Raw genomic sequence first — 27376 nt, 5'->3', positions numbered from 1 at the left:
ATTTTGTACTAAGTTTTTTAAAACACATGCGTACCGCATATGCACTCTAATAAAATGTTTGTTGCAACTGAAATTGAGACCTCATTGTTTATTTTCACCATATATAGTTTCTCAAAAATGCTTGTTGCCACTAAAATTTAATGTGGTTATTTTTTTCGCACTATTGTTTTTCAGACATGTGCGATGCTGCACGTGCACCCTAGGGTCTTAAGCCATGAAATGCTCATACCACGTTATACCTGCGAGACTTCCTACGGGCCATGGTGAGTTGCTTCACTTGGTCAATCAAGTATTCAATAACATCTCCAAGAGTGGCCTTCCTCCCTTCCTTGTAGTTCCAAAAATCATAGGCAAATACTCCATTAAAGTTGTTGAAAAAAATCGAGTGCTCTTAGCCTAAGAGGGGGATGGGGTAAATTAGATAATCTAAAACCTTAATCTATGGCTCCAACTAGTTTGCATAAAAACTTAAACTAAAACATGCTATCTACATGTGCAGCTATGGTTCAACTAGTGTGAAATCCTTATCCCAAAAGAGTTTAGCAACCTATAGCCAATCCTAGCAAGATATTACACTAAAAAAGTAAAGGCACATAAGTTACAAGAAATAAATGCGGAAGCTTAAAGACGGGGATGAGAGGAAGCAAACTCTTGACGCGAGATTTATCCTGTGGTTCGGTTAGGCACAAAGCCAATCTTACTCCACGTTGTTGAAGCACTCACAAAGAGTATCGCTTCCCGGTAATCAAGTCTCTTTTGGAGATACCAAGTCACCACGGTCACCTTAATTCCATTTTTCACTAAGGAGCTTCTCCACAAAGAATGGGGGTCTCTACGTCCCCCGCACAAAGCTGTCCACGCCGTTCCACACCAAGCCGGAGGGTCGTAGACTTGCCGGCGAGCCACCAAGACTCCTAGGATGGCCGGCACACTGAGATACACTTGTGGTTCACTCTAGAACCAGCACACAAGGCACAACACCTTGCTCTCACACTCACTCAAGAGCTAACTTAGCACTAACACTCTCAAAGGTGTGCTAAGGACTAAAGATTTGATCACTAAGCACTTGGAAGGCTTGGAGATGTTCTTCAATGTGTGTGGGGTGTCTCAGGTCTCCAGCAAGCTTCAAATGGCTGGGGTGATGCGTATATATAGGCCACCAAGTCTAAAGAGCAGTTGCTCCAACGGCTAGCAAAAATCAGCATAGCATCGGTTTAACCGATGCATATCGGTTTAACCGATGCATATGCCTGGGAGGCATCGGTTAAACTGGTCACCCTATCCCAGCACATAGCCGTTGAGCTTCTGACGCACGCCTGCTGCTAACGTCATTTGATCGATGCCTTGCTCTAACGCCCACCGGTTCAACCAGTGCTGAAGACTTGGCTTCTTGCTTCGCGACACGCTCTCTGGAGAATGGTATGGTGAATGCACCGACACCCTTTTGTGCACCATCGATTCAACCATTGCTTCGACGACCACGCGTCGGTCTATCCGATGCCTACCTGTTTAACCGGTGCAGTGTCATCGGTTCAACCGGTGCAGGCCCGTTGATGGCCAAGTGCGAGGTGGGCGATCGCTCCGGGACCCAAAAACGAAGGGCCCCTAAATTTTAAGACTCTCCAGCAATAGCTTTTAAATCAAACCCTCCAAATACTAAATGAGGGCTGCCTCTCTTTTTCAGGGCCGTCTCCAGGAGTTTGGGGGCTATTTTTTATGTACTTTTAAATTTGCTTCAACTCCCGCACTAGCCCTCTATTCTAACTTATAATAGAGGCCTTTCTAGAGACCCCTTAAGAATTGAGGATGGAGGAGGGAATTTGAAGACCTCCCCAAAATAGAGGTCCTAGTAGAGGGTCTGCTGTAGCACTTTTTCTATGTTTAACCCTCTAAAATTGAGATAGGGGACTATTTAGAGGTTTGGTTGGAGTTGCACTAAGGCTTATTAATTTATTAATCATATTCTATTGATCATCCGGTACATTGCGATAACTGAATTATCGCAGCGAGCATCATCCGTATCAAGTAGTGTGTTCTTTCCACATTATACTGGTGCTGATGGCCATCGCGAACTTGCAAGCCGCAATCGTCGTTCGTCAACCCCGTTGGTCATTGCCATTGCAGATGATGAGCCCCCTCCCCTCCAGCCCCTGGCCCATGCAACCATGTAGGTGCCAGGCGATCCACTGATCTTTGATCTCAGCATCTCATGGACCGCTGCAGCAGTCAACAACACTTTAAGAGACTCAATGTAAATACGTGACGTACTGAGGTGAGTTGAAGAATGTGATTAGAGCTGAATTTTGACCATATCTAGCCCAAAACAGCACAGCTAATTTTCATCCATATACAAGTGCTATTCGAATTAAATTCGAAATACTCTTGTTTGGTTTATGAAATTAATTATGAAGATTGCTAATTCTTTGATTAATTGAGTTATATAATTGTTCAAAAGTATATCTTAATTGTATTAAGCATATAGTATTTTAATATTTTAGGGCCCCATATTCTATTTCGCACCGGGTCCCAAATTCCTGGTGATGGCCCTGACAGCTACGAATCAAGAACTCGATTATCATTTACCCCCCCCCCCCCCCAACATTTTGGGGTCAAAGATCGAATCTTCCCCACAAATCGACAGCCTTTTCCCCTCCCTTGCCCAATGTATCAAGAATTGATCACCTCCTGCGTGGCAGCGGCGAGGCTCCGCACGGTGGGCCACCGCACCATCCACCGCTCGTAGTAGCCAACTACGACGGGCACTTGCGTCTGCTGCAGCATCACCTCCGACACCCAGTGGCGGAGCCAGGGGGTGTTGGGGGTGCTCCAGCCCCCCTACTCCCATGGAACCCATGGAGCCCCCCCCCAAAGCCCCCCAACATTTTTCAAGCATGAGTGAAGAAGAGGAAGAAAGGAGGAGGAAGAAGAAAAAAAGGAAGGAGGGAGGGAGAAGAAAGGAAAATGAGCCCCCCTCAATTTGAATCCCAGCTCCGCCACTGCCGACACCCACACCGCGTATGCCCTCTCCGCTTCGCCGCCGCTGGCACGTCGCCATGGAAGGTCGCGCCGGTGCGCGTCATACCACCGGAGCAGCTACACGCGCAGCACCACCGGGGTGGCGGTGGCCCCGGGCCAGGTCCTCGATGTCAGCAGAGGAGGAGGCCACAGGCGCGGCCTTGGCGTGGTGCGGTTGGGGCCTTCGGGTGGGAGGACGGCCGCGGCGGTTGTCTGCTGCCCTAAGGTTCTTAGCCATTGAATTTTGAAATTTTAGGGCTTTGCCGCCACTGTGCCCCCGTGCCCAGTGGAGAGGGGACGACAGAGCAAGCAGACGAGCGACGAGGGATTTGGGCCGTCCGTTGACGACCAAAATTGACAGCAACCGGTCTGACCGGTACTCACAGGCGGTCTGACTGGTCTGAAGTAGCAGACCGTCCGCATCCCAGAGGCGGACCATCCGCAAGACAGATGTTCGGACATTCGAATATTCTGACCTGGTTCTACTGTTAATTATGAAAGCGCGGACCGTCCGCGTCCCACGAGCGGACTGTCCGCAGGTTCGGACATCCGAACGTTCTTGCCTGGTTCTACTGTTAATTCTGAAGGCGCGGACCATCCGCGTCCCACGGCGGACCGTCCGCAAGTTCGGACATCCGAACGTTCTGGCATGTTCACAGTGGAATTCAACGATCGGACATCCGGACTAAGGCGCAGACCGCCCGCGGTCTGCTGGAGGACAATCCGCCTGAGGCCAACCGGTCTGACCGGTGGGTCTGACCGGTCCCCCAGGAATCCGAGTACAATTAGGGATTTTCATATATTTAGATCTGTAAGAGGATTTCTTGTAGGGCAAGTCCTCCCCACCCTATAAATATAAAGGGCCACGACCGATTGAGAGTATCCAATCGATCAAACACAGACCAATCTTTTATTTTATCATCTTTACTTTTATCTCCAAACCCTAGCTCTTCCAACCCCATTATCTGTTGTTCTTCCTTCGTTTCGACGACGTCTGAAGGCGTTCTAGGTGGCCTGCTGACCTTAGAACAACTGTAGCGAAAATAGCCTCTCATACCTTATTTCAATATAATGTTTTGGTGATTGATATAGACAACACAACACTTGGACTAATATGATTGTTAAGATGACCATTCTCAGGCTTTTAGGTTCAAGTGATGACAAAGAGAAGATAGGCGTAGCTAGGCCCGAAGGGCCGCACCTACGGTGGTTCCGCAAGAATTGAAGAGACCGTGAAGAAATCCAAGTCGAAAAGATCAAAACGAAGACAATTTGCTATCACCGGTTAAACCGATGATGAGCAAATTGCACTCATCGGTGCAATGAACACAGAAGCTGCGAGCTAGGGTTTGGCACCGGATTAACCGGCGTTGGGTATTTTACACTCACCGGTGTAATGGACTTGGAGGCCGAAGAAGCAGCAGGAGTTTTACAGGCACCTGTTAAACCGGCGATCAAGGCAAAGTGAACGTCAGTGTAGTTGTCCAGAGAGTTGGTTTTCGGGAACTCTGGGACAGTTACATGCACCGGTTAAATCGGCGATGAAGATACATTCACCGGTTGATTACGTCGGTTGATTAAGGTAGCCGTTGAAGTATAACGGCTAGTTGGAAAAAGGTGCTCACCGGTTAAACCGGTGATGACACAAAGTGGATCATCGGTTTAACCGGTGATAGCGCTTTTTGTCAGCCACTTTTCCAACGGCTCTTTTGGGGTGTGTGGGCTATATATACCCCCCAAGGCCGGTTGCTGCATATGGTTGGACGCCAGAAAAGTTGAAGGAAGTGTTGCCCAAGCAAACTAACATCTCCAACCATCCTAGCAAAGCTTAGTGTCATATCTAGCTTGTGAGAAGTTTTGAGAGAGTGCTTTGTGCACTTGTATAGGGATTAGTTCTTGCGAGTGCGGCAAGCAATCGTGTACTCGTCGTGTGACCCTCCGACTTGGTGTGGAGCGGCAACGACACTTTGTGCGGGGAAGGAGACCCCTCTTGGTGAGAAGCTCCAATAGTGAAGACGGTGCCGTTGGTGAATCTTTGAGAGAGACGGTGGTGGTGGCCTTGTCTTGGTGACTTGGCGCCACTTAGCCTTTGCTTGCCGGAAGCCTTGGTGGCGAACGCAAGACGGTGATCAAGCGAAGAGACTCGGCATCACACTTGTTCGTGTTGGACAAGTGGCCGTGGACGTAGGGAGGGACTTGGTGTCCTAACCGAATCACGTTAAATCGTGTCTTGGTGTCTTCACGGGAGTTTGCATATTCTCTCCCTTACCTCTTTACTTACCGTATTACGTTTCCGCATTTGCTCTATCTTGCGTGCCTTTACTTTCCTAGTTAGTTTGATTAGGATTGGCTATAGGTTGCAAGTCTTTTAGGGGTAAGTAGAGAGTAGCATAGATAAACTTTAGTCATTACTAGCATGTGTAGGACGTATTAGGTTTATCTTCTGCAAATAGATTGAGCTCTAGGATAGAAAGCGATTAGCGACCCTATTCACCCTCTCCCCCTCTAGGGTCGGACACCCCGGTGATCCTTACAACAACCCTGCGTGCGCTTGCCCTGACGGGGTCCCTCCCAGACGAGCGTTCGTCGAATCTTCGCTGGTTCACCGGCGAACCAGTCTAACCGGTCCCCACTGCCGGTCTGACTGGTTTGCGTAGGAGGCGCTGCAGCGAGCCACCCTCCTCGCGCCGTGCGATCGAGCGCGTTCGTGTGTTGGCCCAGAAAAGGCGTCGACACTGTCTTCTGGATAGATTCCCTGGTAGAGTTGTAACCGGACAAAAATGTTTGAAAGACAGCTGAAAAATGTGACAAAGAAAAGTTTATTAAAATTTCAAAAAAAAAATCTCCCCCTAATGTTTAAATAAAATGAACTACTAAGGTTAATCCCATGCTTTATATCCTGTTGTTATCGAAAATTGCCATGTAACTATAAGAACTGACTGTGATGTCCAATGCTTTAAAACTAATTGTGATAATAACTGTAGCTTCTATCATCGCACAGGCGTTGTTAACTACTTGATGTCATAATGCTTTAGAACTGACAGTGTATTAGTTTCTGTGCTAGCTTAGCATGGAGAACAAGAAAAATAAGATAAGATACCTGGATTTGGTATGAACGGGCCCAATTTAATTGGATTGCCAAAATCGACTTCACATGTCATTTAGTTCAAGGTTGCCCTAAAGAACACGCCAGAGTGATTGAGAGAGTCAAGTCAGGTAGTCACTCAGTCAGCACCGCAAATCTCTGTCCAGGATGACCAGACTTAAGCTAACGGTCATGGTAGGGAAGGCAAATGCTGGCCCAGCTGGTCTTGGTCTTGTGAGAACCGAGGTCAGTTGTCAAGAGAAAATGGGGAACGAACGGTGAATGATATATAGTCCGGCCTCTTTTGACGTCTGTGGCCACTGGCTCTGTGCCTTTGTCATGCTATTAGAAATAAAAACTCCATTGCCAAATATGACCGTCGGATTTCCATTCTTTACCTCCTTCAGCCTCCTCTTAAATATATGATGACACTGTTGACCAACAATATTTTTTAATAAATTAGTTAAATAAAGAAAAATAAGTACCACTACTTCTATCAAACGTATTGTAGATCCAACTTATAGAATTATTTCTTTTCATGAATTTTTTTAGAAAAGATGAATAGTCAAATGATTGAAAAAAGTCAATAGTATCATATATTTATGAATAGAGGTAGTGTATACTATTACTATCTAGCGCACTATGGTCATATGGGCCATGCATGTTGTGATTAATGTTTCACAATGGTAAAAATATTTTTAAGAATGTAAAGTAGGATTTAAGTGCAAATAACATTCAACCAACATATTAGATCGTTCGAGCTCTACCTCATTCAGATACACTCAAAAACTCCGTATATCACTAATCACTTAATGACGAAGATATGCACCATTTAGTAGTTCGTCATTCTATTTTACAAATGACACCCTCACCCATTTGAGCCCAAGGAATGCTTAGAAATGAACAGAAAAAAAATGTTATTCTCACAGGTCTGGAACTTATTATTGCCGTGCTATAGATGCTGTTGCTCAGTTCAACACAAATATCTTACATCACCGTCGTCTGACGTGGTTTCAGCAGACTGATCTATGGTTCTCTTGGTATGTTTGCGCCCCGATGCAGACGGAAGTGATTGCCTCTACCATTTCTTTGTGGCCTCATCAAAGTTAGTTGCACTTAGCAGCATGTACCCTGCCTCTTCTTCCTCGTCTTTTCAAGCAAGAATGCAGGATCGTCGCCCGTTGTGCACCACCATGCCCTACCTCCACATCTCCATAGCACTACTGCTCTCCCTAAACATCCCTACAATTTCTGCTATGAGGGACACCATCTCAGCTGGCCAAGCACTCACCATTGGCGACAAGCTTGTCTCCAAAAACGGAAGGTACGCACTTGGCTTCTTCGAGGTGGATAGCAACTGGTACCTTGGCATATGGTTCAACAGAGTCCCCAAGTTTACTCAAGCATGGGTAGCAAATAGGGATGACCCAATCAAGAACCCCACCTCGTTGCAGCTTATTATCTCCCATGATGCCAACCTTGTAATCACAAACCGCTCTACCGACTCCATTATCTGGTCCACCCAAACTAAAATAACAAGAAACAATACCACTGCTCTTCTCCTGAATAGTGGGAACTTCATCCTAAGGAACGCCTCAAACTCGTCGGACATTTTGTGGCAGAGTTTTGACCACCCAACAGATACATTTTCCCCCGGAGCGAAGCTTGGGTGGGACAAGATCACCGGTCAGAATCGCCGTCTTGTTTCTAGAAAAAACTCAATCAGCCCAGCTACTGGTTTTTACTGCAGTGAGCTAGACCCCAGCGGTGTTAACCAGTTCGTCAATACCCCATTGGACTCCTTTGAACCATATTGGACCAGCGGTGCTTGGAATGGCAAATACTTTTCATCTATACCAGGATCACTGGACTATGCTGTTAATAACTCATTTGTTGACAATGCAAAGGAGAAGTACTGCACGTATGGAACAGCAGGACAGGAAACTGCTGTCACCCATCATTACTTAGACGTCCCTGGTCAATCAAAGACATTCATATGGCTTGAAGGCTCACAAGATTGGGAACCCATCTACGCCCAACCCAAAGCTCAGTGTGACGTGTATGCAGCCTGTGGACCTTTTACAATCTGCAATGATGAAGCACTTCCACATTGCACTTGTATGCAGGGGTTCAACATACGATCCCCTGAGGATTGGATGCTAGATGATCGAACTGGTGGATGCCTGAGAAATACTCCAATAGATTGTATTACAAATGGAAGCGCCTCAAATTCCACGGATAAATTCTACTCCATGACTTGTGTTAGTTTGTCCCAGACTGCCCAAAAAATAGAAGCTGCTAAAAGTGCCTCCGATTGTGCTCAAGCTTGCCTGGATAATTGCTCTTGCACTGCATATTCCTTCAGCAGCAGTAGATGCTCCATCTGGCATAATGAATTGCTCAACCTAAGGAAACGTCAGTGTAGTAGTGAAGCTCCAAACTCAAATGGAGAAACTATTTACCTTCGCCTTGCCAGTAAAGATATGCAAAGTTCGGAAAAACACAGAAGCTGGCTTTTAATTGTAGTTGCTACTGGCACAATTGTTATTGCATTGGGCTTGTTTGCATTCATCCGGCTATTAGTGATTTGGAGAAACAAAACAAAGAACTCTAGCCACATACATAATAGTGCTCAGTATTCCAATGGAATCGTTGCATTCAGATACATTGATCTGCAACGTGCAACCAAGAATTTCTCAGATAAGCTAGGCGAAGGTGGGTTCGGTTCCGTATTCAAGGGGTTTCTGAATAATTCAACTGCCATAGCTGTGAAGAAGCTTGATCATCATGCTCATCATGGAGACAAGCAATTTAGAGCTGAAGTGAGCTCGATTGGAATCATCCAGCATATTAATTTAGTCAAATTAATTGGTTTCTGTTGTGAGGGTGCTAGAAGGTTACTTGTTTATGAATACATGCCAAATGGCTCTCTTGATATCCATCTTTTCCAGAGCCATGCTACAGTACTGAAATGGAGTACTAGGTATCAAATAGCTTTGGGAGTTGCTAGAGGATTGGCCTACTTGCATGAGAAATGCCGAGACTGCATCATACACTGTGACATTAAGCCAGAAAACATTCTTCTTAGTGATTCAAATGTTCCAAAAATTGCAGATTTTGGGATGGCCAAGTTTTTGGGAAGAGAATTTAGCCGAGTCATAACTACTATGAGAGGAACTATAGGATACCTTGCACCTGAGTGGATCAGTGGAGTGGCTATTACACCAAAAGTAGATGTCTATGCCTATGGGATGGTGTTACTGGAAATTGTATCTGGAAAGAGGAACTCATGTGTTTTGTGTTCTTGTGGTAGCAATCATGACGTCTATTACCCCGTACATGTTGCACAGGAGATTATCGGTGGAGATGTTAGGAGCTTGCTGGACAGCAGATTGTGTGGCGAAGTGAATTTGAAAGAGGCTGAAATAGCCTGCAAGGTTGCATGTTGGTGCATTCAAGATGATGAGTTTGACCGACCAACAATGGGTGAGGTGGTTCAGATCCTGGAGGGTCTACTTGAAGTCAACATACCCCCAATGCCAAGGCTGCTTCAAACTATCGCTGGAAGCTCAAATTATTCCACTTGCTGCTAATCCTCTTTTAGCCAAGCCAAATATATCGATTACAGTATCCATGGAAGTACTGTTTGTGTGCTTTCCTTGTAGTTTTGAATAAACTTGTGTGCTTTCCTTGTAGTTTTGAATAATCTGCATTATCCATATCGTTTGAGTAAAAAGAAAATTGAATTACATGCAATCTTGCAGGCTATTTCAGCCACCAAGGTCTTTGTATTTAATCCAAATCCAAACACCCCCATATATATAGCACTGCAAATTCACGCATTCAGAAGATGGGATCTGGTGATTTAGTGCTGGTATGATCTTCTGAATGCGTGAATTTGCAGTGCTATATATATGGCATAGCAGCATAGTTACCTTGATGTGAATGAGAATCCGACTGCTCTTGATGCTCCAACGATGACTTCGTATCCTTTAACTTTATTTGGCCGTCTCTTCTACTTCTGGACGTCTCCCTTCTCCTCATATTTGGCCAGGAGCTCCTTGAATCTTGGCCTTGCTTTACTTTTAGCCTTGGAGGATTTTCCAGACTCATTGGACGCACCGGTCAGACCGGTCTGTATACTGGTTAGACCGGTCGAGGTACCGGTCAGACTGACTTGAGAACCGGTTAGACCAGTTGGCTTGCCGCTGATCTTCTTTTCTTTGTCTTGCCCCCCAAGCGTTGAAGTCTTTTCTGTAGCTCGAGAGGTTTTGTTCTGCAGCATCTTCTTCTCAGGCCTTTCCTCACCAATGATTACATTTTTTTTCCTTTTGTTGTTTTGGCTTGATTTGGCCGAATTAATACTTTGGGATTCCTCAATTCAAGCACATGTACAGGGAGAGGATCCTTGTCAACTTGCATGGCAGAGACAATCAATCGTCCTTCATTTATGGTCGATTGAATTTGTCTACGTAAGATATTACAATCATTGGTCGCATGCGAGAAGGTATTATAAAATTTACAATAAACTCGCCGCTTTAACTCCTCAAGCGGCGGTATGGTATGCGACATCTTAATGTACCCATTCTTATACAATTCATCGAATATTCTATCACACTTGGATACATCAAAAGTAAACTCTTCTTGCCGATTTTTGTGAATCGGCTTAAGAGCAGAACAAGCATATGATTTGGCTTGGGATGGCCAAACGAACTCAGCGGCATACACTTCTTTAGACTCATCGTCCGAACAATCCGAATTGTATTCAAGAGAATGTGTATTAGGACGATGATGCCGATGACTTTCTTGAGATTCTTTGCTTCAGCTTTCCACAGCCAAAGCTCTTTGATGCACTTGATTAACAGCAAAAAAGTCATAGCCCTCTAATTTTTCTTTAATGTGAGAGCATAAGCCATTGAAAGCTAAATCTGCTAAATCTTTTTCAGCAAGATTTAAATTAAAGCATCGGTTTTTTTATCATAGAATCTTCTAATGTAATCATTAACAAGTTCATCAAGCATTTGCTTAACCGATGTTAAATGGGACAATTTAAGCTCATAATTTTCAAAAAAGAAATGATCATGAAACTTTTGCTCTAATTGTTCCCATGAGTTAATAGAATTAGGTGCTAATGAGCTAAACCGTAAAAAAAGCTGTTCCAGTTAAAGATAAAAAAAATAAGCGCACTTTCAATTCGCTTATAGAACCAGCTTCTTCTAATTGGACAAGATATTGGCTAATACGCTCAAAAGTACTTTTATTATCTTCCCCCATTGAATTTAATAAACTCAGGTAACCTAAAACCAGCATGGTACTGAACCGAATCAAAAGAGTTAGGATATGGTTTTTGATAAGCTTGAGTTTTACCCTTAACATCTACTCCAAGATTTTCTTTAATCAGCTTAGCCAAATCATTCTTATACTCAGCAAGTACTTTTTCAAAATTATTCGAAGAATTTGTCTGTGAGGACGTAGATGCAGTGTGCTGGTTTGGAACTGTATGACTGGGGGAACCGGTCTGACCGGTCACTGGGGCCGGTCGAACCGATTGGGGTGCACCGGTCTGACCGGTCGGGTGAGTCGGTCTGACTGGTTGCTTCCTGTTTTGCCACCTCTGCACATATCGGTCAAACATCTCATCTGTGATAGGACTGATAGGCGCAATCGTACTTCTGCGGGGTACAGGTGGTGTACTATATGCATGAGTGGAATATGGAGGTACAAAATTTTCCAACTCATTTGTTCGGCGAAAGTTGACCGAACTAGGGATGCTTGTAATAGGATCAGAATATGTTGGCTGAGCTACCATTGCATTAGTAGGTATTACTGTCTGACTACTATAATAATTCAACGGCATTCCATATTGAGGTTGACTCATAGGTAATGTTGCCGATGGTTGAGAGAAAGGAGTTTCAGCAGTAACAGCGGTAGAAACAGGTGATGCATCATTGGTTATCTCTGGTTGTTTACCAGCAGTTGCCAACATTTTAGAACTAAGCAAATTAACCAACTGTACATCTCGCTCAGCTAACAAATTCTTAACTTGATCAAGGGTAACACCAGATGAAGATTCACTTACAGTGAATGTTACCGCAGCAGATGCATCCGTGGAGGTATAGGTGAAGACGATGTCCTTGACCTTGGTGACTTTGCCCCGTCTGTCGACTTTAATGCTTTCAAGCGCGGCCTTCAGATCCTCTTCATCACGCTTCTTCTTGCGTTTCTCCAGTAGCTGATGAATATCGTCAGGAAGATGGTCAGCCGTCGCTTCGATGATGTTGTTCTTATCAACTTCGGTAGTGGAAGCCATCTTCTTGGGGGTAGATTAGATCGGTTTTTACAACTAAGATCTTTCTTCCCCAGCGGAGTCGCCAAAAATATGTTGACGCCTTTTCTGGGCCAACACACGAACGCGCTCGATCACGCGGCGTGAGGAGAGGCTCGCTGCAGTGCCTCCAACGCAGACCGGTCAGACCAGTAGTGGGGACCGGTCAAACCGGTTCGCTGGTGAACCCGCGAAAATCCAACGAACGCTCACCCGGGAGGGACTCATCAGGGCAAGCGAACACAGGGTTGTTCTATGGTCAGCAGGCCGCCTAGAACGCTTCAGACGTCGTCAAAATGAAGGAAGAACAACAGATAATTGGATTGGAAGAGCTAGGGTTTGGAGATAAAAGTAAAGACAATAAAATAGTAGATTGGTTTGTGTTTGATCGATTGGATACTCTTAATCAGCCGTGGCCCGTTATATTTATAGGGTGGGGAGGACTTGCCCCGCAAGAAATCCTTTTACAGATCTAAATCTATGAAAATTTCTAATTGTACTCGGATTTCAGGTGGACCGGTCAGACCGGTCAGACCCACCGGTCAGACCGGTTGGCCTCAGGTAGACTGTCCTCCAGTAGACCGCGGATGGTCCGCGCCTTGGTTCAGATGTCCGATCGTCATATTCCACTGTGAACATGCCAGAATGTTTGGATGTCAGAACTTACGGACGGTCAAAATTCGAATAGCAGTTGTATATGGATGAAAATTAGCTGTGCTGTTTTGGGCTAGATATGGTCAAAATTCAGTTCTAATCACATTCTTCAACTCTCCTCAGTACGTCACGTATTTACATTGAGTATCTTAAAGTGTTGTTGACTGCTGCCGCGGTCCATGAGATGCTGAGATCAAAGATCAGTGGATCGCCTGGCACCTACATGGTTGCATGGGCCAGGGGCTGGAGGGGAGGGGGCTCATCATCGGCAATGGCAATGGCCCACGGGGTTGACGAACGACAATAGCGGCTTGCAAGTTCGCGATAGCCAACAGCGCTAGTAGAATGTGGAAAGGACACAGTACTTGATATGGACAATGCTCGCTATTGATCATCCGGTACATTGCACGGGGTTGACGAACGACAATAGCGGCTTGCAAGTTCGCGTATAACCAACAGCGCTAGTAGAATGTGGAAAGGACACAGTACTTTATATGGACGATGCTCGCTATTGATCATCCGGTACATTGCGATATTGAATTATCACAGCGAGTATCGTCCGTATCAAGTAGTGTGTCCTTTCCACATTCTACTGGCGCTGTTGTCCATCGCGAACTTGCAAGCCAAGATCATCGTTCATCAGCCCCGTAGGCCGTTGCCATTGCCGATGATGAGCCCCCTCCCCTCCAGCCCCTGGCCCATGCAACCATGTAGGTGCCAGGCGATCCACTGATCTTTGATCTCAGCACCTCATGGACCGCGGCAGCAGTCAACAACACTTTAAGAGACTCAATGTAAATACGTGACTGTCATACGCTGAAATTTTTAAATTTAAGGATGTCATTAAAATTAAAAATAAAACAACAAATTTCTCATAATTTTAAAATTTTCCCAACACTTATTTTTTTAAGGGAATTTAGTGTAAAAGAAAATATATATTGGTTGTCTTCAAAATTAAATAAGGATGTTTGGTTTCGTTTGCATTCATGCCGCAATGCATTGTTTTATTGCTTGTTGTTCAGTTTGAATTTGAATTTTCTGAATTCGAGTTTGAATTGAATTGTTTGAATCAGTTTCAAAAATGCAAAGCCTTTTCTTTTTCCTCTCTTTGATTCTAGCCCAACCAGCCCAAATCTCTCCCTCCCTCTCCCTTTTGCCTTTTCTTTTTCCGCAGCCCAAAAACACAACCCAGCCCGTCCCCCCCCCCCCCCGCCGGCCCATCTCTTTTCCCTCACACGGCCGGCTCCGCCTCCCCTCTCTCAGCGTCACTGCAACGCGGGCCCCGCCCGTCAAGGCCTTCTTCTTCCCGTGTCGGGTGCGGACTCCGCCGAGTCCCGCCGTAGCACGCGCGTCCCCGCGCAGCGCCTTGGCGTGCATGCCAAGCCAGCCCCGGCCGCCCTATAAATAGCGGCCGCCCGCACCTCCTGGAACCCCAACCCGAAGCCGCCGCCTCTAGCCCTCGTAAACCCTAGCCGCAGCCGCCGCCATTGTTGGAGTTGCTCGGAGGTTCGCGCCGCCGTCGTTCCGTTGCTTCAAGGTCGAATTCGAGACTTCCCGGAGCATCGCGCTGAGGTTTAGGAGCTCGACAACCCTATTTCCCTCTCCCTCGCGTTCTGCTTCGCTCGGGACCTCTCGTCGGAGCCGCCGCTCCGCCATGAGCCGCCATGCGCCCTGCTTCGCTCACCTTTAGCCCGAGCCAACCCCCTAATTGAGTTCTCCATCACCCCAGCTCGCTCCCAGGCAAGACCCCAGGTGAAACCGCCGCCGGAAATGTGTTTGCGCTGTTCTCCGGCGACCGCGCCGCCGCTAGCTTCGGCGCCAGCAGCCAGCGCCGCTGCCAAACTCCCTGAGCCGCTAGAGGCCATCCGATCGAGATTCAACAGTCCAGATTGGATCTAATCCGTGTCAAAACTCAAGGTTACCGGTCAACCCTCGGTGGTTTTGCAAAAGAGTCCCTTCGGTTTCTGGAAATAAACCCGCTGTCCACGCCAGTTTAAAAAGTTTTACAAAACAGCCCTTTATTTTCTGTTTTATCCCCTGAGCTTTTCAAAAATAGAGTCCGCCGTCCCTGAGCTGCAGTTTTGCACGCTAGGCCCCAAGTTTAGGGTTTAATTATGTTTAGGTCTCTAGTTTCTTCAGATCTAGCCCCTGGAAGCTCTGTTTCTTCACAAATAAACCCCTAGAACCTTGTTTTAGCCATAACTTCTTCGTTTTAACTCCATTTTCATCGATTCTTGCGCTCACGTGATCCTTGTGACGTGTGCAGTAGTTTTATCACCTTGTTATCCTTTGTGAGCACACTTTAATGTGCCTCGCAAATCCTTTTTGCTAGCCTTTCACGTTTATAGTTAATCGCGACTAAATCCCTAACCCACCGTTTATCCGGTAGTTTCCATGTCCTAGCTCCGTTTTCTGCGTTTTTTGTGCTCTCGTAACCGTAGCAGCGAGCCCTATCCTTTAGTATATTCTTTTAAAGATTTTCTTTTATTTTGGTGTATTGTTCTTAGTTCTATCTTTTTGTTGCTTTGTATGTTTGCTCGATGATTGCTTCGAGTAGAAGAATCGCTGTTTGAAGATTGAAGAATCAAGTTCTCCAAGTGAGCAAGAGCTAAAGGGCAGTAAGAGTAGCTTTTCGTTGGAGAAAAGCAAGTGACCCTAACCATCTTTCTGTCTATGCTTATTTACAAGAGTATTATGATGATTTAATTGGAACATGGAGAACCATCCAAGAAAACCGTACAACCACAATACTACATGGCTCTGGTCTTGGCCAATTAATTAGAGACTATAGCTTGTGACAGTCTTACCGAAAGGGTAAGAGGGGATGTGTAACGAACATGGCACCATTTATGCCATTTCGAGTGATTTTGGTGATCGAATGACAATGCAATCAATGGGACTAATGGTATTGTTAAGTGAACATTTTTAGATCCCAGGAATGAAGTAAAAAGGCCATGCAAAGCAAAACATGAAGAAAGAACTCAAAGAAACGCTGAATTGGACGAGTTCTACTGAAAACAGTAGCACCGGAAGAACCGATGCTATAGGCATTGGTGCATCCGATGGTTGTCGGATGATCCGACGGCCTGGCTTTTGGCACAAGTCTGTGCGCCTCTGGAGATCATATGAAAGATCAAGTGAAGCACCGGTTGAACCGACGGCTTCAAGACAGGCATCAGTGCATTCAACGTACCATGTTCCAGAGACGATGTCAAGCACGCAGGAGCCAAGTCTTCAGCACCGGTTGAACCGGCGAGGCGTCGGAGCATAGCATCGGTGCATTGACATCAGCGGAAGAGGGTGGCCCAACGGCTAGTCCAGTTGCCGTGTGTGACCGGTTGAACCGACGCCCTAAGCATCGGTCTAACCGATGGTCCCTGGAGTCGCTGCAACTGTGTCAGTGAAGCCAACGGCTACTTCAGTTGCTTAGAGTGACCGGATGAACCGACGCCATCCCTGGCAGAATCATCGGTTCATCCGATGGTACGCAGATTTCTGCTGACCGTTGGAGCAACGGCTCCACGACTTGGAGGCCTATATATATGGCATCCCCCAGCCATTTGAAGTTTGTTGGAGTTCAAGGAAGTCACATACACACCCAATAACCACTCCAAGCCATCCAAGAGCTTAGTGTTCATATCCTTAGCCCTTAGCACACTTTGAGAGTGTTGTGTAAAGGATTAGCTCTTAGTGAGTGAGATTGCAAGGCCTTGAGCCCTTGTGCTGTGGTTCTCTAGTGAACCAAAAGAAGAGCTTGGTGCGCCGTCCCCTTGGAGCTGTGAAGCTCGCCGGCAACATCATCGACCCTCCGACTTGGTGTGGAGCGGCGACGACACTTTGTGCGGGGGACGTGGATACCCCCATCCTTTGTGGAGAAGCTCCTTAGTGGAACCCGGGGCCAAGGTGACCGTGATTGTGTTCACGGAAGAGACTTGGTGGCCGAGTAGCAATACTCTTAGTGAGTGCTACAACAACGTGGATGTAGGTGTGCCTTTGTGGCTAACCGAACCACGGGATAAACACCCGCGTCAAGAGTTTGCTATCTCCTATCCCGCTCATTAAGCTTCCGCATTTCATACTAGCAATTTGTTTGTCTTTACTTTCATAGAGTAGTTTCTTGATAGAAAAGGCTATAGGTTGCTAAACTCTTTTGGGATAGGGGTTTCACACTAGAACAACCATAGTTGCACATCTAGATAGCTTATTTTAGTTTAAATTTTGTGCAAACTAGTTGGAGCCATAAGTCTAAGTATTTTAGAGTGCCTAATTCACCCCCTCCCCCTCTTAGGCTAGAGCACCCGATCCTTTCAGGATGCATCGATGGGGTATAGCTCAGTCCTCTTGGGGCAATTGGTATTGTTTAATGGTCCTTTGGCAGGGTACCACCTCATTAGGACAGTGTTATGACCACTTTGGCTTGAAACCTTAGCGGATTGTCAAGGGCTTAGCGTCCCTATGCAATCACACCTCGAAAGTGTGGTATTGTGCCTGATCAGCACATATGCGTGGTTGGGTTCAAAGTTCTTCGAAACTTTTACGCTTATTGTGGTGAAAGTGTACAACCTCTGCAGAGTGTAAAACTGATATATCAGCCGTGCTCACGATCATGAGCGGCTTGGACCCTCACATGATTAATAAATTTAAAGATGGATTTAAATCATTTTCTGGTTATTTCTTGTAGCCTTGCTGAGTACCAACCATAAGTGTACTCACCCTTACTTACTGCTTCTCAGAAGGAGAAGGTTGTGGTGAAGTCTTTTGAAGATGTTGCTGAGTTCTAAGCGTACGTAACCCCCAGTCGATTGTCTGTGAAGTTTGAAGCATTCGTTTCTAGGAGAAGCTGTATAACTCTGATAGTCTTTATTTGTTTTAGTTCTCTTTTTCGTGATACTGTTACTGAAGCATTCGTTTCTAGGAGAAGCTGTATAACTCTGATAGTCTTTATTTGTTTTAGTTCTCTTTTTCGTGATACTGTTACTGATTATTCACTTATAATGTCTCTATATGTATGAAGTTTGATCCTGGCATACATATAATTATGCATTCGGTTTTGTCCTTAAAACCGGGTGTGACAGTGACATGCGATTAGAGCTTAATTTTGACCATATCTAGCCCAAAACAGCACAGCTAATTTTCATCCATATACAAGTGATTTTCGAATTAATTCGTAATACTCTTGTTTGGTTTATGAAATTAATTGTGAAGATTGCTAATTCTTTGATTAATTGAGTTATATAATTGTTCAAAAGTATATCTTAATTTATTAAGCATATAGTATTTTAATATTTTAGGGCCCCATATTCTATTTCGCACCGGGGCCCCAAATTCTTGGAAATGGCCCTGAACCGGTGCTACTGTTTAGTGTAGAACTCGTTTAATTCAACGTTTCTTTGAATTCTTTTTTCGTGTTTTGCTTTGCTTGACCTTTTTACTTCATCCCTAGAATCTAGAAAAGTTTACTTGACAAACTTATTAGTCTCATTGATTACGTTGTCATTCGATCACCAAAATCACTCAAAATGGCTTAAATGGGGCCATGTTCGTTACAGTTGTACTCTTTCCTCTCCATCAGTGCATCAACAACAGACTTGTACGGGCCTTCTCCCCATTCCCTCCTCAGCTCTTGCAGCTTCTCGTCATTAACATCTATGACCTCATTCTAGTCACAAAATTGTCAAAACACAAGCTGCAAATTAATTAATAGAAAGCTTTTGACAAATGACTTACCTGACAATCACCGCCAACTGCAACTATCTTGAAGGGCTTCCAGCTTGGTTCGTTGAGCAGCTTCTCCCATGTAGAGTACAGTTCAGAGGCAGCCAATTCAACTTCTTCAGGAGGCAGTGCCACAGCACAAGCTGCTTGGAATGGCTTCTCGTTTAGTTTCCCCATTTCCTTCACTCCAAATTTACGTGCACCCTCAAGTTCCATGAATCCCTAACACAATTACCGTGTATGAAACGTATCATCAACTCATCTGGTCACATCTCAAACTTAAGGATCTCAAATGGACACTAATTAATAATTCAAGTTCAGGATGTGAGTAAACCTTGATCATTTTCCCCCTCAGCACCTCCAAGCCAGTATCACTGCTTCCACAATGGCCACTGAACTGCTGCACATTCAGGGCCTGTTTGGCAGGGCTCCGGCTCCTTCAAAAACAGCTCCGGCTCCTCTGGTGGAGCAGCTTCTCTAGTGGAGCTGGAACCGTTTTGAAAAATATTTGGCAAAACAGCTTCATATGTTAGATTGATGTTGTAAAATGTCTAAAATGCCCTTTTTATTTTTTTCCTTCTTTTTTCCTTTTCTTCCTTTTTCCTTTTTTTTCTCCTCCTCTTTTCTTTTTCTTTCCCTTTTCTTTTTTCCTCTCCTCTTATCCATTCACCCCCATCTCCTTCCTCGCAACTACCCCCGTCGCCCAGCACCACCACCGCCGCCTTCTCCACCCATCGGCGGTGGCCCCGTGCCTCCTCCTTGCGTGGCGGCCTGCGCCTCCTCCTAGCGCGGTGGACCGTGCCTCCGCTCCCAGCGGCCGCCGCCAGCGACCTCCTCCCCGGCAGGCCCCGCGGGCCGCGCCTGGCGCCGCCGCCTCCTCCACCCATCGGCGGTGGCCGTGGCCCCATGCCTCCACCCAGTGCGGCGGCCCGCGCCTCCTCCTCCCAGCGCGGCGGACCGCGCCTCCGCCTCCCAACGGCCGCCGGCAGCCACCTCCTCCCCGGCAAGCCTCGCAGGCTGCGCCCCGACGAGCCCCACCCGAGGGCAAGGCTGGCAAGAGGAGGCCGGGGCCGCGTGGAGCCACGAATTCCTAGCTCCTCCTCGCGTGTGGAAGCCTCGAGGGGCTCCAGCGGGGGCTCCAGACCTGGAGCTGGTGCCAAAACCACCGTTTGGCAAGGCTCCGCTTGGAGCCCTGCCAAACAGGGCCTCAAATGATGATTACTCAAGACACCTTGCAGCGGGTTTCCCTCCTTCATGGATTTTGTCTGCCTCTGGTCTCCCAACAAAACTCATATAAGCACAAAACAGAATATTGCAACCGCCGGCCAGAAAAACATTTGAAGAATAAACAAAGCTACTAAGTAGGTGGTTAACAGTAACTCAGACAAAAAACGAAGTAAGCTGCACCTCCTATTGACAAGCAAATAACAGGAATACTATTCACTCAATAAAGAACTAAGAGCTGCTACTGAACTGAAACAAAAATGTCAATCACTTGCTGTAGTTCACAAATGAGAAAAGTGCAGAGTTGCTTATGTAAACTACCGAGCACAAAGAATGAAGAGAAATGAAATCGATAGGGATAATACTATTATCTTAGAAGTTTGGTAGTTTGCAAAGGTTCCATACATTGAGATTTTACGACGAAGATAGAGCATCCAATTGGCCAGCATGCCCATTTTCATCAGCACCATAGTCCAATGGTCCTTCAGATGGTCTTTTCCTCTTTTGCATTGATCTTGTTTGCACCTATTTTCAAAATGAATATTTAGTGAGCCTGATATAATCCAATGTGGGAGAGATTAAACATATTATGATATGTGCATTGACAGTTTTGTAAATAAAAAAGGTAGCAGGCACCCCGTCAATTTACTAAAGGGAAGGATATGAACATAGATAGGTGTCTTAGGACTGTTTGACCTCAGCGAAAATTACAAAAAAGAGAAAACGCATGTTGATTTCTCTGCAGAGGTACTACGTTACGGCACTCCATGTATTCCAAGCAAGGCAAGGAGAAGATCAATTATCTATAAAAGTTAATATACAAAAATGTGCGAGGAAAAACAATAAAGCAATATTTAATGTGCAAGTTTAATCACAACAACAAAGCATTATCTTCAAGCAAGTTGGGGCTGACTAGAGATGAAACCCAACAAGGCATAGCATATAATATGAAAAAACAACAGAAGTTCAAAATATAAAGAGTCACAACATGTTAGGCTGCACTGCAGAATGAGACTGACAAATGACATTAGGAAATAATTTATTACAATTTTTTTACAATGGTTGGGGGAAAAATGGATGGCTCAATCCGACGGTTCAGAATTGATAAGCATCAAGAGGCATAAAAAGAAAGGCACCTATAGGCATCTGATGCATACTTAATGGTGGGCCCATAAGCACCTAATACCTATCAAATTGGTGGGCCCATAATACCTAATACCTATCAAATAACTGTGATAATTTTATTTAATCAAGGGTAAGATAGTAAATCAATATAAGTTGGAAGAGTCTCTGGTTTCGATGTGTCGTTCATCCAGCCTGCGCCGCTCGCGTTGGCTCGTTCATTTCCGCGGTCGGTGGCGAGGATGATCCCCGGTCCAGCTCCAACGGGCCCTCGTCCTCGTCCTCGCCGTCGCCGCCCACCACCTCCTCGATCTCCTCCCGCAGCGCCTCCTGCCACTCCGGGTGCGCCGCCAGCATCAGCAGCGTCCACGACAAGCCCAACGCCGTCATCTCGTGCCCGCCGAAGAAGAGGGTCTTGCACTCGTCCACCATCTCCCGCCGCGTCATAACCTGCCGCGCGACAGCAGGTCTTCCTTCTTGCTGTTGCCACTCTGACTCCTCGCATCGGTCATCTCCATGAGCTAGCAGCGCGCCGATCTCCCGGCCGAGCTTCCACGCCTCGTACGTCCTGCGCATGCGCAGCAGACGCGCCAGCGGAACACTCACCAGGCGGTTCGAGCCTGCATGGCCTGTAGCTTCTCGAACACCCGCGCGCCGGCCTCATCGCCGTCGTCCAGGCCAAAGCTGGCCTTGGCGCCTTGCTTGGCGATGATCTCGGCGGCGTTCCGGACGATGCCGGCCTCGACGTCAATGACGCTCTGGCCGGCGGCCACGGCGTCGGCCCAGCGCGCAGCATCCCGGCAGTGGCCCGCTGCATGACCCCGACCATGTGGTTGAGGTTGGTGCCCAGCCAGTAGACGAACACCTTGCCGAAGGCTTGGCACCACCGGGCGAAGTAGGGGAACACGGCGGCGTGGACGTCGCAGACGCTAATGCTGATGCCCGAGGGATCTTGATTTTTGACGCGACGGCGAGGGCACGGCTGGAGGCGGCGGGATACGGTGGTGGGGTGTGGTGTCCGTGGGCTTTTGGGAGGCAAAATTACTGAAGCACCCTTCATCAATTAAATTTAATTAAAACTACTACTTTGTATAAGCACTCATAGGCATTAAAAGGCACCCACAGGCCACAACCACCGTAAAAGAGCTCAATTTATTACTGGGAGCAAAGGCAATGTCATTATTACCCCTCTTGGTTGGATAATTTCCGTAACACTTCCACGCTGTTGCTCAGCTTGATTATTCTTGGCTTCACTCTCCTGAAGCTTTTTCTTTAGTAACTCCAGGTAACAGTTCTTTTGAGAAATCTCCTCCGTTAATGCCACAACTGCATCCCTTGCTTCCACTAATATGTGTGCTTTGATGCCAAAAGGTCCTCCTTCATTGCAACCAAAGACTCTCCATTTGCTGAAAAGAAATTTTAAAATAGGAATGGTATTTCAACTGACAAGGAATGGTTAGAGAATGCAATAAAACGCATGATTTTGGTGGATATTATGCTACAGAATGTGATCGTGCCAACGAACACAATATCACACATCGTGGAACCAAGTAGACTATTTGGAGAAACAGAATTTGACGAACATTTTCAAAAACAGAATTTGACATGCATATAGTAGAGATGACCATGCTGGTCATGCTGGAGCATCTCCTTCTCATGCTGGAACCTCTCCTTCTCTTGTTGGAGCCTCTCCTTTTCTTTGGTTACCCCATCGATTACATGTTTTATCTCCCTGTACTCCACCATGACATCTTTGAGTAAAGACATCTTTAAGTCAACTCTTGAAGCCATTGCACCTAGGTGCTCGCTCATTCCAGTGTCCTCTGCCATACAGTCTGCAGGACCTGTAGACAACAGAGTGTCATAACATAGTTAAGTTCGGCTCACAACAGTTTATCCATTGCAAAAACTGATTCTATAATCCACATCACAGGTGATTTTGTAGTTTCTGATGACACTAAGTAAACCAAGAACCAAGAGTAGAGTGAAGGACTGAAATGTTGACCAAAAGGGTGAGTGAATGGGAGCCAATAAAAATTTTAACAAACCAAAAAACTTGGCCTATATCCCCATTACAAACCAACACACCTCTTTTCTAATTGCCAAGGTGAAGCAAGACAACAAGTGGCATGCTCGCCCAAGGAATGATTAGGATTTAGGAATTTATTGATACATCATGGAAGCAAAACAAGTCATATAACAAGCAAGGAGAGGATTAAAATTTCTAGTTCACCCATGCCAAGCGAATCCGACAAGCAATGATAAGCTCAATGTTTTTCCACATAATCAAATATCAAGAGCTAATTTGAAAAAGATTAACAAAAGACCCAGCAAGCTGATCGACCAAGGAAAAAATAATTCAGTGTCACAAATGATTGCTTGAAAGAATTTCTCACAATTGCTTTTTTTTTATGGGTCGGGGGGGGGACCCTACCTGAATTTCATTGATGGGCTTTTAGGCAAGCCAAAATGCTACAGCATTTGAGATTCAGTAATTTTACAACAGCCCAACACAACATAATACCTAGATCAGGGAGGATAACTTTTATAGATCAAAAGAAAACCAGGATATCAGCTAGAGAGACGGCCACTGAGCATCGATTGGAGCCACCACCGAACAGCATACTCGTCGGATACACCGCAACCATTGCACCTCCACACCACCTCTCGTAGCTACGCCGCTCCGTTGTCACCCTCCATCTGAGGGTCAGGCCAACGGAGAGGGGACTAAAGGCGGCAGGAGGGGCGCAGACCAAGGCTCATCGGAAACAATGATCTCCCCTTCGATGCTGATGGAGCCACCTTTGAAAGCACATCCGGGCTCCCATGTACCACCATCCAACGCCGTGCAAGGGGAGGAAACCTCACAGGGGAATGGTGGCAAAGTGGAAACACCAACCCGGCATAATATTTGATGGCACCACTAGCAGGAAGAGCGCCGACGGAGCAGAGGCGCCAAATGGAGGACACCCGCTCGACTCACAATGGAAATCCATAGCTTCTATCGGCCTTGCACCAGAACCGACACCGGGGAAAAGAGAACGAGCACACCAGCTTCATGGAGGAGCAATCAGTAATAGCACTTGGGTGGGAGGAAAAATCGACGCCGCCTCCAAGAAGGGGAGTGGCACCCGTAGGTGTCACCGACGTCGACAAGACCAACGCAATGCCGGCCATAGGATTTCATTGGCGGTTTCCCGCGTCCACCGTCACCGTCAGACCTGCACATAGGGGAGCGCTGCGACAAAGCCTCCAACGAAGAATGCGGCACTACAAGTGTCGCCATTGCCAACCGGCACGAAGCCAGGCAGGGATTTCTCCCGGTGCTCCCACAACCATGGACCTAGTAGGTGAGCTCAACGCTGTCAGCACAGAGGGCGCAGAGGCTCGAGGGGGTCTGGTCGCTGGCGACTCGCCGAACCGGCTCCATTGACGGAGCTGAGCGGGGTGACCGAGCAAACCGGAGCCGCAAGAAGCCCCGCGCCTGCACCACCCCCCGACCCCCCAACACACCACGCCGCTAGTGGCCGGGAAGGGGCCATATTTGACCGCCGGCGATCCGCCGGCCTGGCTCCACCGGAGTAGCAGAGTGGGGCGGCCGGGCAAACACCAGGCCCGCTGGAGCCTTGCCCCGCACCCGCCTAGGCACCGGCACTGGGGGGGGCGCAAGATCCGGCCGAGAAGGAGCAGGATCTGCCCGCCATGGCGTCCTTGAGCTTGTGGGAGGGTAACTCGGGGAGGGGGGCACCGCCGTCCCTGGATCCGGCCGAGGAGGGGCCAAATCTGCGCGCCGGCGACCCACAGACCCGCTCCACGCGTGGAGCGTCTAGCCATAGCGACCTTAAGCTTGGGGAGGGGGGAGGGGGGTGAGTGGATGGAGGCCTCGCCGCCGCCGTCCCTGTGCCCGCGCGGACTTCCGGCGGCACGCTCCGACGGCGGCGAGGTGGATGGACGGGACGGGGAGCTCCTCTGGAGAAGCGGCGGCGGTCCGCCCGAACCTCCCCTGGGGGCGACGGAGCGGGGAGGGGGGGGGGGCAATCCTTACCAGACGTATTCGGTACATGGTCGTTTCACAATTGCTTGAGGGGAATTTCCATAAATCAGAGAAATGAACCACCATGAGCTGCTGTTACTAAAACAATAGAACAGAGCTACTATCGTTGACCACACATGAGAAACCTGTGTGTACTAAGAAACAACTAGAGCAAGCACTGACTTTGATTTACAACGAAGCTTGACAAGCAGCTACTGCGTGCGCATGAACAAGCAACCAAAAAAACCTGCTACTGAATATTGCTACCACCAGCCAGAAAAAAAAACATTTAAGGAATAAACAAAGATACTCAAGTAGGCGGTTTACAGTAACTCAAAGACAAACGAAGTAAGCAGCAGCTCCTATTGACAAGAAAATAACAGGAACACTATTCACTCAATAAACAACTATGAGCGGCTACTGAACCGAAACAAAAATGTCAATCGCATGCTGTAGTTCACACATGAGAATATAATTGTAACGGTAGAGTTCAAAATTTGTCCCACAAAAATTGCTAACTTCGACCTACTTACAACAAAAGACAAGACAATTTCCGGAAGATTCTTGCGAAAGACAACTAACATCTCATCCACTCGGTGTGTTTAGTTTGTGAAAAAGTTTGACTTTTGATACTGTAGCATATTTCGTTGTTATTTGACAATTAATGTCCAATCATATACTAATTGGACTTAAAAGGTTCAACTCGTATGAATCAGTTAAACTGTGTATTTAGTTATTTTTTAACTGCATTTAATGCTCCATGCATGTATCCGAAGATTCGATGTGATGGGTACTGTAGAATTTTTTTTTGGGAACTAAACACCCCCTCATCACAAAAGACAAGGTGTATTTTTGTAATTTACACCTTACAATGGTTTGCGTGCTCAGTTCTAGGAGTGCACTGCTGCTGCAACTGATGTCGGACTGTGATATGTGTTGCTACTCTGAATTAGCGGCCAATCAACTCAAAAAAGCATGAAGCATACAGGAACTAGCTCAAAAGGTCAGGACGAAAAACTTAGTGCACCGCCACTGCATAGCTCGTGAAAGACCAAGCAAATGAATGGATTAAATATTGGCTAATTCAAACATCACAAGCAAATCCAACAAGCAACAGGCTGCTGTCGCTGCTCACTAAAGAAGACAAAGCCCGAACTGCTGCAGCTCTGAGAAATGGGAATATGTTGCTGCGCAGAAGAAAAACAGCAACTGCTGTTCTCTTGCACTGCGCTGAGCAGCTGAGCCGTCGAGTCCAAGAACTAGCCTTCTTGCTGATGCTTCTGATCTGCACAATACAGGAAATAAAACAAGCTCGAGAGGCAAGAGAAAACTGCAGATGCGCAGAGTAAGAATAACTGAGCAGAACAACTGAACCGAGCTGCTGAAGTTCTGTAGGCAATGGAGGGCCACATCGCTGCCAGTGCTGGGGATCGAACCACGTTCGCTGGCCTGGGTGCTGGCTTCAGGAGCCACTCGGAAGGAAACCCTAAGTGACGAACAGATTGGGACCTGTGAGGGATTTGATAGGGGATCACACATGTTCTAGCACCGATTTGCCCCCAAGAAATTTCAACAAAATCGCAGCCAAATGCAAAGAACGAAAAATCCCAAAAATAGCTTATCAACTTCATAAGTGCGGCAGACAGATGGGGCCTATATGTAAGGATGGATTCGGATGTCTATTCGAATGTCAGATTTTTGGTCATTTTTATTCGATTATGAACAAATAAGATATAAAATTTATTATGTAAATTCATAGCCTTGTATTTAACATTGATCTTGTAAAGATTCATAAAAACTAAACCTCAAATTTATCATATATATTCTCAAATAATAGATATAAAAATTCGAATACGGATCAGATACGGATACGAATTTTTTTTCACCTTTTTAATTGTAGGGAGCAAATAATACATAAAAAAATTTATACAAAATTTTATTCTTATGTGTAATAATATGCTTGATAATATAAAAAAAAGATTAGCATAAAATTTTAAGCATATCTATTTTAAAATATCAAATTTGTTCTAACAATTCGGATGTTTAGATCCATCCTTACCTATATGAAGAATGTTTCACTGTCTTACACAGTGGCGGAGGGCTCGATAGGGTAAGGTGTGGCAGCCACCATACCTCAAGTTTTGTTGGGAATGCATGCTCAACTATGGACGGAGTTGTTTTGAGATGCATTTAAGCTTGTTAG

General features: G+C 46.3%; 2 protein-coding genes and 1 pseudogene across 2 annotated transcripts; 1 reads left to right on the top strand and 2 right to left on the bottom strand.

Annotated features, from left to right (window-relative positions):
* Nucleotides 1-89: 89 nt before the first annotated feature.
* On the bottom strand, nt 90-19702 carry LOC120701103 (annotated as a pseudogene).
* LOC120699862 (G-type lectin S-receptor-like serine/threonine-protein kinase At2g19130) lies at nt 5611-9856 on the top strand. Its single transcript, XM_039983952.1, has one exon. The coding sequence runs from the start codon at nt 7129-7131 to the stop codon at nt 9691-9693; it is 2565 nt and encodes an 854-aa protein (XP_039839886.1). The 5' UTR covers nt 5611-7128; the 3' UTR covers nt 9694-9856.
* Nucleotides 19703-21326: 1624 nt separating the features above from the next.
* LOC120701102 (cytochrome P450 714C3-like) lies at nt 21327-22931 on the bottom strand. Its single transcript, XM_039985262.1, has 3 exons — nt 22766-22931; nt 21747-21951; nt 21327-21708 (listed from the first exon to the last, which is right to left on the bottom strand). Exons 1-3 carry the CDS (start codon nt 22929-22931, stop codon nt 21327-21329), a joined length of 753 nt encoding a protein of 250 aa, XP_039841196.1.
* Between the last annotated feature and the right edge of the window lie 4445 nt (nt 22932-27376).

The sequence above is a fragment of the Panicum virgatum genome, chromosome 3K, assembly GCF_016808335.1.
Source record: "Panicum virgatum strain AP13 chromosome 3K, P.virgatum_v5, whole genome shotgun sequence".
NCBI lineage: Eukaryota > Viridiplantae > Streptophyta > Magnoliopsida > Poales > Poaceae > Panicum > Panicum virgatum.
This window is presented reverse-complemented; position numbering and strand designations above follow the sequence as displayed.

Excerpts from the sequence above, each read along its gene's own strand:
- LOC120699862 (XM_039983952.1), top strand. The coding sequence starts at position 7,129 with ATGGTTCTCTTGGTATGTTTGCGCCCCGATGCAGACGGAAGTGATTGC.
- LOC120701102 (XM_039985262.1), bottom strand. The coding sequence starts at position 22,931 with ATGGCTTCAAGAGTTGACTTAAAGATGTCTTTACTCAAAGATGTCATG. Across the intron at positions 21,952-22,765 it reads GCTCCAGCATGACCAGCATG|CGGGCCACTGCCGGGATGCT; the intron begins GTCATCTCTACT and ends GGGGTCATGCAG. Across the intron at positions 21,709-21,746 it reads ATGCAGGCTCGAACCGCCTG|GACGTACGAGGCGTGGAAGC; the intron begins GTGAGTGTTCCG and ends GCGCATGCGCAG.